Below are 12,292 nucleotides of genomic sequence, written 5' to 3'. Positions count from 1 at the left end.
TCATTACTTTTTTTTCTCATTAGTTTTGCATTGAGCAAGGATCAGTGTCACTATTGGTTGAGGCGATAGCTGTTACCCTACAGAGGTTGCACAGGTAGTCCAACTCACACAGATGACACATCAATACCTGCCATTGCCAGAACGTTTGCTGAGTCTCCAACCATGTAGGAAATTCCAAGATATCAACAGTTACTCTTGGACCGGGCAGCAGAAAGTGATTAACCCATCAGCAGGACCGATGTCTGAGAAACCTGAAGTCCTGACATTCCCTTTTGGGTTGTCACTGCCTGGCACTGTGGAGCCAGAGTGGCAGGAGTGAGAGGCAGGGTACACCCTGGACAGGTCGACGCCCACATTCACACCTATGGGTAATTTAGAGTTACCAGTTAACCAAACCCCACTAACTGCATGTCTGTGGACTGTGGAGAGAACCCACAAAGAGAACATGCAAACTCCACACAGAAAGACCACAGCCTGATGGTGGAATTGAACTCAGGACCTTCTTGCTCTGAGGCAACAGTGCTAACCGTTGTGCTGCCTAAATTATTGTCATTCTGATTAATTACTAAAGCTTAGCTTTGACATCTAGCAATAGTGTAATAGATATTCCTGAAAACCAGAAAAACCCATGTTCCTGGACTACATTAACGGCTGCATCAGTGCACAGCTAAGTAAGCTCCTGTGATCTTCACAGGAAAGAAAACAGGAATGCCTGGTGTGGGGTCATTGGCTATTGTAAGGGGGCTGGGGAACGCCATGTCCTTGAAGTGATTGTCTGTTTTGGACAGATGTTGTACTAGTGGAGCTTCCATGATTGGTCACACCAGAGAGTGCTTCCCACTGTGAGATACCACGTGAGCTTTGAAAGGGAACCATCAGTTGAGTTTCAGTTAAATTCCATGATGTGTTTTTGAAGTGGTCCTTTAATTTTTTTGAGCAGTATACTTAATCATCTTTAACCTTCCAATCCTGTATACACATGTGGGAAAAGTGGAGCCAGTGATCAAACCAAATGTCTGAGTGAAGTTCAAGTAGACTGCAGAGATTTTCTTTTCTTGCACATGGTGTATAATATGTTATAGTATTTGTTTGCAAATTGGCAAACTGCAACTCTTACTCTAAACTAACCTACCTGTCTTAAAATACCATAAATAATTAAGACTTAATCAGTCCATGTTGTCATTGGTATGGTTTGGTTACTGCTGTGACCCTGGTTCTCTGAAAACCAAGCGAGGTATCTCACCCAGGCAACCACATTCTGCGTGACCAATCATGGAAGCTCCACCTCCACCGCGTCTGTCCAGGACAGACCATTCACTTCAATCGCTTCACTTCATAAGATGGTTAATAATGTAACAACCAGTGTGCTACATTCACTGTCACTAAGTTTGTTGTTTCTCAGTCTGAAGGGGAAACACACCAACAAGCTGTCCCTCAGGTTTGTGGATCCAGAGCTGGAAACACGTTTCTCTGTGGAGAAGGAAAAACAGAGTGGGGCTGCCTTCTGCTGCTCCTGTGTGGTTCTGCTCTTTACTGCAGTGATGGAGGCGCTCATAGACCCCTGGTGAGTTCACAGGTCTGTTTTACTAATTCACATTTTGGGCAGGATGGTTTATGTCACCTACTCTCCTAAGAACAAAAGAAAATGAAAGCAAAAATAAGCCTAAACACTTTGGTAGTGTAAACTGGAAATAATAACTGTAGTTATTTCTCTGTGCTGGGAGAGATCCATCTAGGAACACTGCTCTTTGCCACGTTGCACTGGAATCACTAATTTCTCTCCACTGTGTTCACTTGTTCTGGAACAGGCTGATTGCAAACTACATCACCTTTGCAGTGGGGGAAGTCTTACTGCTCATCCTGACCATTTGTTCTTTGGCTGCCATCTTCCCCAGAGTGAGTTATAACACATTCTTAGATTTCATTTACAGAGTTCTTTTATTTTTACAACCTTGTTCAGGTATAGAATCGACTAATAACACACTGAATTTGTTTCATTAAATTGTCCACAAGCAAGTTGTGGGATAGTTTGGATATATGTGACCTCTCATCGATTTATGGGTCATTACCTTCTCCTCTGATTGTACTCACAGTAAATCCTCTGGAAACCACCAGTGTCATTTTGTCTCACACAGGACAAAAATCAATTTGGTCTAGCTTTGTGACATGTTTGTGTGGTAGGGCAAAGCTGGATTATTGGGAAAAGGATTTGAAAAAGTAACAAAATAGTAAGTTTAAATATTAGTGTGTGTGGGGGGGGGGTGAGTGAGGCTATTTTAATGTTGCTACTGATTTTTTATTGCTAACACGATATAGAAAAGGTATCACTTATTTGTCTAGGTTTCATAAAGTTGTATCTAATGTATTGTTTAGTTTCCCTTTAGCTAGCTCTTTGGTTAAGTTTGGGTGCTAAAAGTACTTTGTTAGGTTTAGGATTATCACTTGGGTTAAAATTCAAGTTTCCCATTGTCCAAAGACATTGGATGATAAGCTAATTGGTGATTCTAATTGGCCATTGAAGTAAGACAGAACAAGTTTCCATAGCGTGCTAAATGTGGTCCCAAATGCACAAATCATGTATCGGCTCTTCAAATGTTTAAATTCAGACTTACAGTTCTACAAGTTTATTCAGTTTGCTTTGGAGCGTTTGGGTTTTTCCCATATATACAGTGTATCACCTGTTGCAGTCTTTACTGTACCCTCCCCTCACACAGCCCAGTTTTTCACAGACAAAAACACCTACTAGACAAATAAGGTGAGGAGATGACAGAAACAACGTTCTCTGCATATGTGGTCACAGATTTAAAACCGTTTTCCTCCTGTATCTTTAATTTCACGCTGATTATTATGAATCAGTATAACTGCTACTCTCAAACACCTCTGTATTGTATCACTTACATGTGTCTCCTATAGAGTCACAAATAGAGAGAGAAATGGTAGAGAGAGATTATATTGAGAGGTCACAGGAGCTGAAACAATAGATACGAAATGACTAAAATAAGGACCAACCTTGAAAATTATTCCTTTTTTTGCTTTTTAAATTTGGATGATAGTGGGTGCAGTGGTGTGTTTGCGTTATATATAAAAATAATGCGTACTTATTGATATCACAAATCTAATTAACAATCAATTAATATGCAACTAAAAACAGAAAATGGAAAAATGTTTAAAAAACTGTCTTAATTAAATTTTGACATATAATTCAGGTAAGTAAAGTCAGGTAAAGTTTAAGTCTGAGTCACATCTGCCTGACGATATAAATGTACTGAATAAAAGGCGTGTGTTTAGCATAGAGTACTTTTTCAGTCAGTACTTTTGATCCTCCCTCTTCATGGAAATTTAGATGTATTGATATTTTGCAGTTGGGTGAATATTGACAGCTGATGTCACGGCCTCTGTTCAGCTCAGGGCAGCAGCACACACTAATTACATGTACCGAGAACTGCAAGGTCACTATAAACACTGCATGTAGCTCTGCAGGACTTATCAGTGTTACATCCAATATAACAATGTCATAGGCCTACAGTATCAGTGTCTGTTTAAAGAGGCTAAGTATGTGGTCATCTTTACTCAAGAAAGATAAACATAACTGAGAGGATTAATAATGCATTCATTCATCTATATGGCCCAGATTCACAGTTTTGGTGTTGTGAAAGGCTTAGAGACACCTAAAAGTGTCTGTCATGTTAATAAATCCCATCCATGCACTTGTTACCATGCACAGTTGCAGTTTTTGCATACTGCAGGTTTGTGTACCTCAACCATGAACTATTGCCCAAAGTATTTGCTCGTCTGTCTTTGCAAGAATTTAAATATTTTGTGTTGCATTAAATTCTTAATCCATAGTTTTGTTGTGATGTTGGCCCATCACTTATAACAGCTGTAACTCTTGTGGGAAGCCTTTCCAAAAGCTTTAGGGTTGGGTTTAAGGGAATTTTAACCATTCTTCATTATGACATTGTTCCAAGTGAGACAAGAATGATGTTGGATAGGAAAGCCTGGATTTTTTTCCCTCAAAGTCTGGAGCATGAAATTGTCTCAAATGTCTTGGTATGTTCCTTTTCCTGGAACTAATGGGCCCAACTCCTGAAAAACAGCACCAGTCAGAGTCCTGGCCTATGCCAAACTCATACTTGTCCATGGAAGTGCCAGATGGAGAAACCTGATTGGTCACTCTAGAGAACACGTCTCCATGCTCGAGTTCAGTGGTGGTGTGGTGCGATGCAGCTGCGCAGCCATGGAAACCCATACTGCGACGCTGTCTACGCACTGTTCTTGGGCTAATCTAAAAGCCACATTAATGTTGGAGGCCTGTAGCAATCGAGACCGCGGTCGAACATTTTATAGCTGAGTTGCTGTTGTTCCCAATCGCTTCCACTTTGTTATAATACCATTATAATATAATGTTGTAATACTGTGCTGTATTTAGTAGCAAGGAAATTTCATGACTGGACTTGCTGCGCAGGTTGCATCCTATCATGGTACCACATTGGAATTCAATGAGCTCCTGAGAGCGACCCATTCTTTGATACACAGCAGTCTGCAAGCATAGATGCTTCATTTTTTACACCTATGCAAATGGAAGCAAATTCAGGCTACGTCCACACGAGCCCGGATACATTTGAAAACAGCGCATATGTCTGAAAACGCTCCGCGTCCACACTAGCGTTTCCAGTCGTTTTCACAGAGTTGTGCGTCCACATTGAAACGGCCGAAAACGCTTACGTTCCAGTCCTGTGCATGCGTGAAACACAAGACGATTCGACCTGCCTCATTTCTGTCTGCCGTTTATTTACTTTCCGGCTCTTTGAAACGTCGCAGCAAAATGTGGAGGAAAAGCACCGAGTTTTTTAAATGGACTAGCAATGAGGTGGAGTTGTTGCTGCGAGTAACACAAAAGTACAAAGTTGCAAAAGCGAGTGAGAATTAAAGAATTTGAAGAAAAGCTGTCTGGAGCACGTACAGACTGATATTAATCTTTAATAGGCTGTCAAACAAAACAACTGGTGTACAATGCCCTCCGCTATCTTAGTTTAATTGGTCACATGACTGCATCACATGACTAAAATGTGTCATCGTTTTCGAAAAGGCTCCGGGTTCGCTGTCCACACTGCGACGCAAAAATGTCGTTTTTCAAAACGCTGCATTTTCCTTGACCGTCTCAGTGTGGACGGAGCCTCAGTGATCTGGATGGGTGCTTGCGCTTTTGGAAGTACAACGTTTGAGTATGTCTGCCGCAAAGAAAGCCTAAATGTTTGACATACGCATAAGAAGTTTTTTCCTTTTAACCTTTCACACCATCTCTGACCAAAAGGAACAATACTGAATTACAAATTATGTTGTTTTTTTTCTCAGTCACAGTGACAGTATGACTGTTCATGAATAAAAACTTTCATTACTAAATGGATGGCTTCCATGTCAGGTCTTTGCCAAAAAGCTGGTGTCTTTCTCCACCTGGATTGACCACACACGTTGGGCTCGCAACACTTGGGCCATGACTGCCATTTTCATCCTAACCATGGCTGACATAATGGACATGGTGAGCTCTTTGTTCTTTCTTACAGCTTGAAAAAACCAAGACATTGTTTGGAATTTAACATCCAGGCTAAGTACACCTTTTTTCAGTAAGCAGGATTTAAGATAAATTTTGTTACATAAAACTAGAGCCAATAAAAGGTAAAAACTGTGGAGCTTATGGTGGGGTGACAGATATTGCAAATTTGAAATAATGGTAAAGTTGATGGCTTTGTGCCTCTCTACTGTGTAGCTTAGTTGTCTGCCTCAGGTCCCAGACTCAGACACCACCACAGTGGCTCCCTCCTCCTCGTTGTCCACCGTGTCCAGCCTTGAAGGCTGCCTGAACAATCCCAAATATTACAGCTACGTTGCTGTGCTGGCACTGATGGCCACCACAATGCTGGTTCAGGTCAGTCACATGGTTAAGCTTACCCTGATGCTGCTCATCACAGTGGCCACCGGCATCGTTAACATCTACAGCTGGAAGGACATCTTTGACCGCTATGACATGGCCCGCTTCCACGACTACAGGTGAATCAGAAAACACCCAGTATGATCTGTAAGAAGCAGACGTGTGTATGTGTGTGTGTGTGTGTGTGTGTGTGTGTGTGTGTGTATTCAAGTCTCAGTTTCATGTCAGTGTGTTTTATGCAAAAGATAAGTCCACTTTGTCTCCAGCCCATTTTCACAATTTTGGGCCACCTTTCAGACTCTAACTGGCATTTAAGAAACTTGCAATATGTATACCAATAACCCAGTCACTTGTTCCAGTATAAAAGAGCTTGCTCTGCCATTGATGGGTTCAGACTCTTATTCTGATATCTGCCTATTATGTTACCAAGTCCCTGTCCCTGTGAAAGCAGGGATAGGCTCCAGCACCCCTCCACAATGAGGCATGGATGTTACCATACCTTCCTTGTACTCGTGCTAGGGTAACATAGTAACATTTGTCTAGAGCTCCAGTGTGTCTGCAGGTCTTGGAACAGTGTTTTCTTGTGGAAAATACACTGAAGAAATTTTCAGACTGTTGTTTTTTTCCCTGTTATGTTTTTGGCAGGTCATTTCTGGTCCCATCTAAATTCGCAATGACAGTTATGATCTTCATTATGATGGTTAGCTTCTATTACTTCTCCAGACATGTAAGTTAAGCTTGTCTATTGTCTTTACTAAAGTAAAGGAAATGCTGTATGTAGTCTTGTATTGTGTAGTACTGACCTGTAGTATCTGTAGTTCTTTGTCATGTTTACTGGTAAATATTTCAGTTCCAAGCCCATAAATATAGATAAAGCACCTTGAGGCGACTTTTGTTGTGATTTGGCGCTATATAAATAAAATTGAATTGAATTGAATTGAATTGAAAATATTGTTGAAGATCATTTTATGGTAATTGGACAATATGCACAACTGATACTTTTTTAAATGATTTTCTATCACTAAAACCAGCAGTGTCTAAGAGTAAGAATAACTTTATTGATCCCAGAGGGAAATTCATAGCTCATCTGGTGTTTGCATGAGAACTGAAAAGCCTGACGCGTGTGGGTCTGTGGCTCGTCAGGAGTCATCATGATAACAAATGAGAGAACATCGATTGTAAATACTTTATTTGGGAAATACTTTTAACAGCAGTTGAAATGATGAAGTAGTAGTATTAATACAAATAAAATTAAACATAATACCAAAAATAATAATGTATATACTGACTTATACAAGACAGAGACATAGGTGTACAAGATGAACTGGAACGAGGGCAACTCAGTACCTTTTGGCACTCACATTACCAAATCAGGCAGAGCTCTACCCAGTGCGAGCTAAGGTCTTAGGTGGCACAATGCTAATCTCTTCATCACATGTTGATGCGTCGGCAACTGGTTGATAGTCAGTTAGCTCCCATCGTCTTTGTTACAAGATTTAGACAGGATGTTTTCCATAATGCCAGTGTCTTCTCCTGTTTCATAGTCTGGTTGTAAATGTGACTCAGGATCACAAACTGCTGGCTGGTCCTCAGAACCATGGGGCTGATTCCATCAGGGGCCTGCACTGGTGTCTTTAATCCAGCTGTCCCCTAACCTAGCTAGAAGTCAGAAAGAGAGTTTCTCAGATGTAGAGAATGCCTGATCCAAAGAGTTCACTTGGGGGAAGAAGCAGAGAAAGGTAAAATCACTGAATGTAGTCAGTGTGTAGAGGCCAGAGTATGTGGTGGAGGAGGCACCAGAGAATTGTGAACCAAACTTGTTTAAGAAATAGTTCAGCTCATTTTGATCTCCCGGCCTGCCCACTGGTTGTCACCTTAAACCCAGTGATTTTCTTTATCCCACTCCACACGTCCCTTCTCCTAAGAGCTTCCAGCTTCTTCCTGTTGGAGTCCGTCCATTTGTTCAGCTTCATCCTTAGGTCGGACTGAACTCTCCTCAGTTCTTTCCTGTCCCCCAGAACTGAAGGCAGGTTGGTGCCTGAACAAAAGGAATACAGTTATAAATAGTGCCAACGTCAACAGGTGGGTTATTGGTAAAAGCATTATTTACAGGTAGCATCTAAATTCAAAGAGAAAGAAATGCTGTACTTCATAGTCTAAAACCGAAGAAAATTTCTGGGTGAACCTGATATTTTCCATGAAATGGCAAAGAAAATAACACAATAAGAAAGAGAAATGCTTTGTTTCAAACCACTGAGGGACCTTGCATGGTAGTGCCTTCATGGAGCAGACTTGTTTTCCTGTCAATTCCATGTGGGTGGGATTGGTAGAGAACTTTTTAAAGACCAAGTCGCCTTTAACTCTCTGTCATGTTCCTCGAAACATTGCAGTGTGATGAATGTAGAGTGGCAGCTTTGTATGAGGTGCTGCTCCATGCACAGAAAGATGTGATGTGCTGTGTGTTCTTATACAGTTCAGTCCAAGCAGCCATGCTTTTTATAAACTTCCACATTAGCTCTTTTGTGGGAATTGGGCCACATGGTTTGGTGAGCTTTGGGTGACCACCCTCCACAAGGACTGACTCTTTCTGTGGAGGTTTCTTACATTGTTTCTGCTTCTAGCATACTGTTTACTTGTTGTTCCTTTTCCTTCTTTTTTTAGGGTTAGGAAATTAACCACACATTTGCATTTGATGAAACTAAATTTTATTGGCTAATTGCTGAAAGAGTTATATATAGCTTTTTCACTTATATAAATAAAATATATATTATTTTATTTGAATACATGTCAGTAATATATCTTTAGGCAAAATAGTTTTATATTACAGCCTTATGACTTGAAGTCCAGTCAGTTTTTCCCCTGCGGTTTGCTAATGTGCAACATTTTAGCATTTCATTGCTCGTCGTTGGCTATTGCTAACATGAGAACCTGTTTGGCACCTGAAGGTGGAGAAGCTTGCCCGTACCCTTTTCCTCTGGAAGATTGAAGTTCATGAACAAAAGGAGAAGGTGTATGAGATGCGGCGCTGGAACGAAGCACTGGTGACCAACATGCTGCCTGAACATGTGGCTCGACACTTCCTAGGATCCAAGAAAAGGGACGAGGTAAGAGGTTCACTTTTGCTGATAACACATCACATCCTTAACTCACTGTGACTGTCAGAAGTCTTTTCTGTCTACACTAATGATCCATTCTGTTCCAGGAACTGTACAGCCAGTCATATGACGAGATTGGAGTCATGTTTGCTTCTATCCCCAACTTTTCTGACTTTTACACAGAGGAGAGCATCAATAACGGAGGCATTGAATGCTTACGCTTTCTCAACGAGATCATCTCAGACTTTGACAGTGTAAGGTGCCTTTTTTTCTCAGTGTCATACAGGTTTGATTTCTTCAAGAAATCAGATCAGGTCATTTCCAGCTCTGCTGCTCTGGGACTTTAACTCAGATTATTTCATGACACATAGTTGAAAATACTACTCATTGACCTTATCCTGCCCATCACTTTACTATTATGGAAGAGGTTAAAACTACAGCCACATGTGGAGCTTTTGGCTTTCATCAGGGTCATCACAAAACATATTACAGATAGCATTTTATTTATTTATTTATTTATTTATTTATTTATTTTTGTCTGTCCCATTTGGTTCTTTAGCCGTCAGAATTGTTGTCTGAAGACCAACAAGGATACCAAATGGATTTATTTTGCCAAATGGATCATCATGGCATTGCCGTATTGGTCCATTTGATCAAACTTTGTTGTTATTATTTATTTTATTTTCAGTTGTTACAGATGGGACAGACATGACGGGGGGATAGGAAAGGGAGAAAGAAAGAGAGGAAGGAAAAGAAAAACAGAAGGGAAAAGGGACAGTGAGAAAGGACACTTACAAAGACAAAGAGAAAAAAAAATCTCCTGGATCACCTGTTGAGAGAAAAAGAAGAGAAAACAAGCAAAAAAAACAAAAAAACAAAGCAACATACTAAACACAACACCATCACGTTAATCTAGCTAAGTGTGAACAGCAGTAAATACTAAATATTGAAAGTTGTTGTGCAGCACGCAGGACAGACAGCGCACAATGTGCTTTGAAGTAGCAGCTAAGAAAGGTGTAGTTTGTCTACGAACAGTGAACACCCGTGTGCACACCTGTGTGGATCAACGCGCTTGTATACAAAAGGTTTCCCCATGTAACGGTCTGCTAGAGGGTGTGGAGGCCCATAGCCCCGTCCCCCAGGGCATGAAGCAGGCATGGAGGAGATCCAGGCTCCAGACATCCAGAGGCCCCAGAGTGCGAGAGCCCAAGGAGTACCACCGGAGGGGCATCCGTGCCACCTTCCTGGGAAGGGCTGAGGAGATCCCCAGACGAGGGGTCACCCAGTAGCCACGGAGCAGAAGCCAGAGGGGGCTGCACTGGCGTGCCCGCCGGCTCTGCCGGCAGCCAGCTGTGCCAGAGTGAACCGAGTTGCAGGCACCGAGGCCGGAGGCCCGAGGGCCCCCTTTGCCCCGGAAGAGGCCTGACCGAGCGATACGCACCAGGCCCGCCAAGTAGCCACCGGGAGTGAGCTGGTGCATACCTGAGCGCCCAGCCCCGGACACCAAGAACCACCAATGCACCAACCCCTGAGGGCATCAGTTACCAGCAGGGAGTGTGGTGAGGGGAGATAGGCCTCCACACTTGGAGGGCCTGGGAGTACCCAGGGAGGTGGAGTCTAAGACCCGACCTGACATATAGACACAGACAAACAGGCACACACAGACACAAACATGCTTTCCCACCCTCATGCACACATATACAAACACTCAGCACTCACCCAACGTAGGGATAGACATACATAGACATGTACACACAATCATACTCCCCAAACATACTCTATGCCCCGGGTCCAGGTACCCTCGCCCCCAGAGGGGGAAACGGCACCCAGACCCAAGAGATGTGACCCTTTCCCCCGGGGTGGAGGCAAGCAGACCGCCCCAGGCTCCGCAGCAGAAGGGAGGCCAATCGGACAGCCAACACCTCCTCCCAGCCCCCCGCCCCGATGGCTAGTAGAGAACGGGGGTGTGTGAAGACCCCATACCTCCCTCCTCCCGCTCATGTGTAGTGTTGCTGCGTGTTGTTCTAAAGTGCATTTAAAACAAGGGAGGGCATGGTGCTGCTGCCAGAGAGCAGCAGATGTTAGCACGGCCCCTCCCGAGAACCCTCAATGTCTACATGGATTTAAAATTGAGAGGTGGGCACCGGCGCCAGAGGTAGGGTTGAATACACAGACCGTCCACTGGACGCCGTTAACGTGGTCACCCTCAAGGCCCTCTATATATATGTGTGTGTGTGTTATGAGAGTGTGAATAATGTGGATGTCTAAGTTGTGAAATAAAATTGAGGCACAGGTGGCCAGAAGGGGACAGAGGGGGGGGAATGCCTCCCCTGCACCCTGGTGACACACCCGCACCCCAAGGCCCTACCTGTGTGGGTGGGTGTGGTGGAGCGGGAAGAGGGAGGCAGCCGGGGATGGGGAGGAAAAGAAGGGAGGGGCAAGATAGCATTTTAACTATTATATATATTGAGTCAGAAAAATCAAACAAGCAATTATATGTGCCCAGCATACACCAATGAGACACTGGCATGTGCTGTAATCTGATGCATGCTTTTAGAGAAAGGGATGTTCCACCGATATAGACTTCCTTACATGGACACTGTATTACAGGTGATGAAGCCCTTGGTGTAAAACATGATTCATACGAGCTGATACTGTACAGGAGTTCCTTTACGACAAATGACACCACCATTCCTGTCACTCGACACTTCCATGAAAAACAATCGTAGATATTGTTTTTACATTTTATAGCCACAGGCGTGATGTTACTTCTCTCAGGAAAATGAGGGAAGCATTTTGAATTTTCTATTTTTAACTTTTGTTTCCAAGGGGTATGAATGGGAATTTAACCATTTAGTTTAAGAAATTAGATTTTTTAGTGGTTCCTGAGTGTCTTAAGTGCCAAACACCGTACCACAACCCCTCCAATCACTCAGGTTCAGACTGGGCAGACCATTCCTCCCAATCACAACCCTCAAGTCTCACTATCTTTGCTCACGTGAATGTTGATGTCCACTAGCAGACGATGGCGTGCCCAAATAGGGCGGTCTCCAGCACCCCACCCAGTGACTTTAAAACCGCTGGGTACTCTAAACTATTGCTAGGAACATAAATGCAGATATGAGTCAGGACCTGTTCCTAACCAAAGACAGAGGGAAACAAGCCTCTTATCTCCTGGCCAAGACCCGAGTGTGTGGGCAGCAAACCAGGGAGATACCCACCCCTACCCACCACCTCTCACCAAGGGTCAAAATTAGAACAGAATCCA

General features: G+C 43.0%; 1 protein-coding gene across 5 annotated transcripts in view; it reads left to right on the top strand.

Moving 5' to 3' along the window:
- The window catches only part of adcy3a (adenylate cyclase 3a), a 65,974-nt gene that overhangs the window by 41,942 nt on the left and 11,740 nt on the right, over positions 1–12,292 (top strand). For 4 of the 5 annotated variants that reach the window (XM_003454856.5, XM_005459395.4, XM_005459394.4 and 1 more), the window contains exons 11-17: positions 1,403–1,564; positions 1,809–1,896; positions 5,423–5,539; positions 5,768–6,048; positions 6,575–6,656; positions 8,875–9,033; positions 9,132–9,278. In XM_003454856.5, coding sequence (XP_003454904.1) covers positions 1,403–1,564; positions 1,809–1,896; positions 5,423–5,539; positions 5,768–6,048; positions 6,575–6,656; positions 8,875–9,033; positions 9,132–9,278 — 1,036 coding nt within the window. The remainder of the gene's footprint in view (positions 1–1,402; positions 1,565–1,808; positions 1,897–5,422; positions 5,540–5,767; positions 6,049–6,574; positions 6,657–8,874; positions 9,034–9,131; positions 9,279–12,292) is intronic. The other variant, XM_019364638.2, reaches the window with a different exon arrangement.

The sequence above is a fragment of the Oreochromis niloticus genome, linkage group LG11 (assembly GCF_001858045.2).
Source record: "Oreochromis niloticus isolate F11D_XX linkage group LG11, O_niloticus_UMD_NMBU, whole genome shotgun sequence".
Classification (NCBI taxonomy): domain Eukaryota; kingdom Metazoa; phylum Chordata; class Actinopteri; order Cichliformes; family Cichlidae; genus Oreochromis; species Oreochromis niloticus.
Note: the sequence above shows the minus strand (reverse complement) of the source record. Positions and strands in the feature narration are given on the sequence as shown.